The sequence below is a fragment of the Pygoscelis adeliae genome, unplaced genomic scaffold (genome assembly GCF_000699105.1).
Source record: "Pygoscelis adeliae isolate BGI_AS28 unplaced genomic scaffold, ASM69910v1 Scaffold302, whole genome shotgun sequence".
NCBI lineage: Eukaryota > Metazoa > Chordata > Aves > Sphenisciformes > Spheniscidae > Pygoscelis > Pygoscelis adeliae.
The window spans coordinates 968,509-975,221 of record NW_008824372.1 but is presented as its reverse complement, the minus strand read 5'-3'; the positions used below and the strand labels follow the sequence as shown (position 1 = coordinate 975,221).

Here is a 6,713-nt window from a genome sequence, read left to right as displayed (position 1 = left end):
CGTTGCCGCCCGCAGCCAGCTCCTCGCCGTTAAACACACGCCTGTGTGGGCAGGGCTCCCTCCCAGGAGCGCGATTTCACATGAATTCCGTCTCTGCACGCACCCTTGGCCCCTCCTCTGCTGTTTCAGTCTCTTTGGCTGTCGCAGCCCGTTTTACCAACACCAGCCGGCGTCTCGGATGCGGGGATGGCGGCGTGTTCTGGCCTGTGAAAAGCAGCAGCATCTCCGACCGTCCTCCTTCCCTCTTCCTCGCAGGAGCCCTCGCCCCACTGCAGCTCCTGCTCTCCTGCCCTTCCCTCAGGCAGCACGCCCACCCCGAGACCGGGAAGGGAACCGAAGCAAGACCTGGGAGACTTTCATATCCAGAAATAGTTTACTTAAAGTTTTAGGAACATTGTCGTGTATTGTCAGTCATATTTAGGAGAACAATTATACAGAACATTTGAGTTTAAATTGGAGCTGAATGTTCACGTAGGAGGCACAAAGCCCTGTGCTTGCCATCTTTGGCCATCGACAAGAGGAAATTGAGAGGTTTGTCCTTTGCAGATTCACAAGCTAAAACACTGGCATCAGTTACTGCAATACGTGGTGCTCAATTGACTGTCAGACAATGCAATGTATCCCTGTGCTTCCATGAAAGAGCTAGATTAATATTAAAAACCCACCAGGTGAGAAGTTCAGCCCACCAGTTCAGCTCTTACGGACTGCTCCGAGCGGCAGACGCCAGCGCTTCGCACCATCCGTGCGGGACCCCTGCACCACGCGGCAGCGTTTGAAGTGAGCAGCGTCCACGTCCAAACCAGAGAGGTTTCACAGCAGCAGCACTGAAATTCACGTATTGGCAGCACAGAAAACGTTACTGGCCCTGTGGCACTGACACCCCCCAGCCTTGCCACCTCCCTGGGAAGGGTGGCCGAGGTCCTCGACACACTGTGGTGCTTGGTCGGCGCAGCGAGACCTGTTCCCGTACGCGGCTGTTACGAAATCCCTCGCCCTGCCCTGTCTGTTCTCACTTGGCAGAGAGCAAACCTGGCGCAGCCGGGACGAGCAGCCTCAAGCATCCAAACGCCTGGATTTTCCAGTTAAAGGAACCCAGTGCAAAGCTTGGGGAGAAAACAAACAAACAAATTCAGGGAGCCAGCATGCTGGCACACAGGAACAGACATGGAGACTGGGCACGTCTCTCTGGCCAAAGCCACTTAGAAAGCTTAACCTCTGCGCAGCATCCTGAGCACGGAGAAAGACCCATGTCTTAGGTCCTTATCACCTTAGCCGTCCGACCACAGCCAGGCAAGAGGCTTTTCACCTGAGCCGTTCACACGAACATGAGCTGCTCGCTCGGGGCTGCGTACAAACACGGCTCTTCAGCTGCAGGAGCATGGCAAGTCCTGGGAGATGCCCACTCAGACAGGGTCTGAGCATCCCATCGCGCCCCAGTCCCTGTTCCCCATCCTGCTGCCTGCTTCTTCATTAGTTTTTATTTCATCTCCCTATCTGGCCACAACACAATGCAGATGAGCTGAATCAGCGAGCGGGATTGCTGACACCATCCTCTACCGGGGACCTTTGCTGTGGGCGGGGAAGGAGATCACATCAACTGTCCGGGGGCTCGAGTGCCGCACTGTGCACTGACCCTCTTGCCCGGGGTCCCAAAGCAGCCTACACCAGCTAAAGGTCACACACGCAGCCAGGCAGGATAGAGCGGTCTTTGAACAGGAGCTTTTATTTGAAACGATGGACTGGACACAGCTGTGGCACAAGATGCTCTTCCAATAGTCACACAGCACAGTCTTCACCCATAGCCTATTCCTGTCGCACATAGTAACCTTGTGAAGCACCTTGATTTTTATTAATTTTCTGGACAGACCCTCTCTGTATTGCTTGCTGATGGCTCTCTATCAGACAGGCCAGCATACCCCCCTAAATTTAACTTTCTTGAAACCCAGAGCTCGTGACCTGCAGGAGGCAGCTGCAGCGGCCTCCTTCGTGCTAGACAATAAACTATAGCAAAACACAGCGTAATGTCTTCACTTGGGGTGAATATCTTCTCATGCTTAGTTTTGATATTAAAATTGAATTTCAGTGTAAAGACTTACATATGTTTTGAGCTATTAGATGCATTAATTTCACGCTTTCGCTCCTGCCACTTGAGAGGTACAGGATTGTTAAGATGTTTAATTGTAGTAAATTTTTTAGCAGACAGTATTTTACAAGCTGCAAAAATACCTGAAAGGCTTGAATGGATGCCAGCAGTCCAAAAAGCCTGAAGCAAGCATTTATATGCTGAAACAGGGACTTCAGAGGACAAGAATTACCATTTATAGATCACAAAATCAAAACCCAAAACCAGAACACGCTACAGTGGTACCTGTTTTCCAAGTAGCCAAATAAAGACATTAGTGATGGAGGATTGTGTTAATGGGGACAGACTGCGTAAGAAGTTGATGCTACTGTGTGTGGATCTGTGGTCACAGCCCAGTAAGATAAGCCCGACAAAGGTACTATCATTGAGGACAATCCTTGTACATGAAGTGGACTTGACCCCTCTCACCCGGAGACCATCCCACCGCAGGGAGGATGGTGGGGATGACCCAGCCCTGCCCTCGCAGCCCCCGGGAGCGATGGCTGGGGACAAGGGGAGGGCCACCCACCACCACAGCGGACAGTTAGGCAGTGCCGGACATGGAGGCAGGCACCGGTCTCAGCATTATGCCTCCCTCCCCGCTGCTGCACTGGGGTGCCAGCGCTCCCCCCGAAACCCCATCCTCTCCCAGCGCCTCTGCTCTGACATTTACCCAAGCTCCCACCACACACATTCTTCTGCAGCAGAGAAAACAAGAACCACCTCTTCTCCACCGCCTCCCTTGTGAGGCTTTATTGGTTTTTAACCCTGGCAGTGGTGGAAAGGGGATCCCCTTTACCTGCACACCTCCCCAGGCAGGGGAGAAGACTGCACGAGAAGAGGCGTCCATTGGAAATCCCACCTCTAAAGGGCTTACGTGTAGGTGCTGCCCCACAGATGCAGCAAACGTGCCAACCATAGGGAGCTGGGAGCAACCTCAGCCCTCTCTGCACAGAGGCACAGGACGAGGGTCCCCATCCATACAGGCTTAGCAACAGACAGTTGAGGTCCAGACAAGCATCCCCAACCCTGAGGACATGCCCAAGCCACCCACCATAGTCTCATCTGAACTTGATGCACACCATATACCTCTTAAGCTAGCTTGCTTGGTGTCAAATACTCAAAAAAAGGAAAAATTGTCACTGCACACTTTATGGGGCTCAATGGTGTCGGTGCCAAGAGCACAGCACCCAGCTCATGGGGTCCCCCAAGCCCAGGAACAGGACTATGCTGCCTGGCACAGACCCCCCCCTGCCAGCCCCTGGTTTCACGCTCAGCTGGGGAGGGTAGGTGGCTGCAGGGGGAAGCAGCTCGGGGGGGGGGATGGCCAGCATCCCTGTTCAGACACTGATGTTTAAAGAACACCCTACTGCGGTCAGGGGTCTGGCTCACCCCTCCCCTGTGCTCAGATTATCACAAACCCTGCAAGGACTACGTGGCCAGCCAAGGCAGAACAAACCAAAAACACCCAGGGAGAAGACTGCAGCACTCAGTTTTCTGTGATGGCAGTAGTTTAGTTAATAGTCTTTCACTTTTAAAAACTCAATGTTTTGTTGATTTTTTTTTTTGCATTTAATTTTCTTCCAGACACCTGCGTGCTGGCTGTGCACCGACCTTGTAGGCAGACCACTCTCAGAGGTGACCAGCTGCGTGCGCAAACCAACACTGACTTTCCCTCAGGGAATGCTGTTTGGATGTTAGTGGCTGTGCTGAAATAGCGTTTCATAGGTGACTCACGCTATTCCTATCACCTCTTACACCGAGTGTGTGCACTTTTGGCTGCCTTAGCATCGCAGGGTTTAGAACAACGATGCACCTGTAAGTTGGTTTTTTTTTTTTTAAAGATGTAAAGACATTTCCCTTGTAACAAAACAAGGAAGAGGCAATAAAGCTAAGCACTGGGCTTTATTTTTCATTCCCACTTTACTTATAACCAAAGTAGCTGTATCCAAGGCTGATCCAAGAGAGCTTTATTATTCCTCACACAACTTCAGATCTACGCATCCTTTCTTGACTTGCAGCATCCGACTGAGTTTACAGAAGCGACACCCCAGGCACTCAACGCATCCCTTGAATAACCCAAGATGGACAAGCGACCCCAGGAGCACGTGCACCGCGATACCCTGCAACACATGTCCATCACCCCCACAGCTACGGCTGTCTCTGCCACCTTGGGATTTTCCTGCTCTGCTCCAGCTCCGGAGCAAGCGTTTCATTTAATTTTTAAATACCCCCAGCATTTCCAGGAATATCAACCATGCAACAGCACAGGGCTGGACAAGGTGTAAGAGGTGCTCACCCCCCCCATGCGTACAGGTACATCTTTACAGCACATTGGTCTCACCTACTCAAAGATGGTGATGGACTTGGCCCGCTCCTCCCCAGCAGCGGAGCAGGGCACCCCCCGGCACACACAGCGGAGGGGCAGAGTCCGTCCCAGACTCGCATGCTCTAACCCTGCAGCAGGTGCAGTTTCCCCCCAACGCTCATTTGCAAGTTATTTTATCATAAGCAAGCAAACATCCACAGCATGGAGCACGCTTTAAAGAGAAACAGCATCTTCTGTAGCAGAAAAAACCTAGCAATTGTGAGCTCATTGCACACTCACCTCTGCAAAAGATATTCCAGTTCTCTGGCAAAGAATGTAGACATTTAATATAAGAAAAAAGACTGAGCACACAGATATCTGCCAGCCTGGACTAGTTGATATTTTCAGCGACTATCAGAAGCATCACTTGATGTAGGGAACAAATACTACCTGCAGAGGCTCAGTGCCGGATCCTGGGACAGTGTCACCCCTATCAGATCCAAGAGGGGAAGGGGACCTCCCCTAGGGACAGGAGAGCTGCACGATGAGGAGCAGGGCAGAGCCCAGGGCGAGGGTGCTGCCGGCTCCGAGGGGAGGGTACGGTTCCCTGGTTCTTGGAGGGGGTCACTGATGCATCACAGGGAAAAACTGGCATTGCAGCATTTCAGGCACCCCCCCCGCCCCCCCCAAGACAGCTCAGGCTGGAAAGCTGTTGTAAATAAAACTCCTGGTCAAACCCAGCCAAAATAAAGGCCCATACTTTACATGCTTAACGACCTCCAACATCGCAGTGGGAACACAATGCCGCTCTGTGGAAACACGCTCGCCTGGAATAACAGGCAGTCGGAGGCAGGGGAGAGGCCAGGGAGCCTGGTCGGTGGGACCTGCCAGGAATGCTTTTGCATTCCAGTTTCAGGGCTAAAGCTCACACGGGTTGAGCCAGTCAGCTGCCCCGGGGCAGAGCTGCACCCTTCCCATCTCACCAGGGTTAAAACCAATTGCCCCGTGTGCCAACTTGTTATTTTTTCATTTTTGTACACTTAGGAGGAGAAAGCTATAGCTACATGTTGCTGCAATTTTATATCATTTGCTTTCAGAAAGTAATCACCTGGATTAATCAAATTCTTCAAACCCATTGCTCTAGTACAGTTGTCAGCAGCCTGTTAGTGTAAACTTCCAGCATGGATTTCAAAAAATACTAACAACCCTTGTTTTTGACCACGACTGTAGGTTTAGTATGCCAAAAGTTACTTTTGAGATGTGTTATTTCCAAAAGACTATTACAAGATCTTAGTCATAAGAAGCTTGGAGAGACTTTATAAAAAACAGCACAACACAGAACCTCCTTTCCAGTCCCTCCTAGTCAGATACGCCGTGTACCTCCCACCCGCAGGCGTACCAATTTCCTTTGCTTCCTCCCCAAGGAAACATTCTCCTGCAAGCTGTATTGGATGCAAGGGGGCACTTAGTTGCTTGCAAGTGAATAGTCAGGCTCTAATTTTTTTTTAACCTTCCCCTTCTCATGTACTTATCAAATGACCCCAGTCCTGGTGGGACCTTGGGGAGCCCACTTCGCCCCCGGGCTGATCCCTGCTCAGAGACATTTGCTTTTGCTGCAGGTCATGCACAGGAGGCTGGCGTTGTCCAGAGCGAAGGGTTTGCCGGTCAGCAGCGTCTCGCACTCCAGGCAGGCAAAGTGCTTCTTGTGCCAGGCCATCCCTTCTGCCTGCTGGTAGTCCTCCGAGAAGATGATCTACAGGACAGACAGACAATTGCTTATTTCCACCATCTCGCCAAGCCGGAGCACAACAGGAGCAGGGAGAACCAGCCCCACACCTCCCACCAAGCCTGTTGGCCACGGAGACCAGGCTTTGGGAAGGGGTAAATAAAAAGCACGGGGCTGCTCCTGAGCAATTAAGCCAAAGTCACGGGCTGCAATTAAGCACTATAAACCCACCAGGTTTTAAATGCAACTAGAGCTGTATTGTTGCTCTGAGATAGATATGGTGCAGTTAACCGAGCGTCATTAACATCATGCGGCTTTACCCCATTTCCTTTAGGCACCTCCGTCTCCCCAGAGCAGCCACAGCCCTGGTGACCAGCACCAGAAGGATGCCGCTCCCAGCCGGCATGCCGGGAGGCACGGGTAGGCGAGCAGGTTAAGACATGTGCCAGAGAATCCCTGAATTAGCCTGCGCCAGGCCCCCAGTGCAGGCAGGGAGCGCCGGGCAGAGGGAACCCGGCCGGTCCCTACCTCGTCGCAGCCGGCGCAGCGTGGCCGGA

At 52.1% G+C, this 6,713-nt stretch overlaps 1 protein-coding gene across 1 annotated transcript in view; it reads right to left on the bottom strand.

The window, feature by feature from the left end:
• Positions 1-4,011: 4,011 nt before the first annotated feature.
• Positions 4,012-6,713, bottom strand: part of LMCD1 (LIM and cysteine-rich domains 1) — a 16,831-nt gene continuing 14,129 nt past the window's right edge. The window contains exons 6-7 of the mRNA XM_009320108.1: positions 6,685-6,706; positions 4,012-6,183 (exon numbers count right to left, since the gene is read on the bottom strand). Of these exons, the coding sequence (XP_009318383.1) occupies positions 6,025-6,183; positions 6,685-6,706 (181 nt within the window). The 3' untranslated portion in view covers positions 4,012-6,024. The remainder of the gene's footprint in view (positions 6,184-6,684; positions 6,707-6,713) is intronic.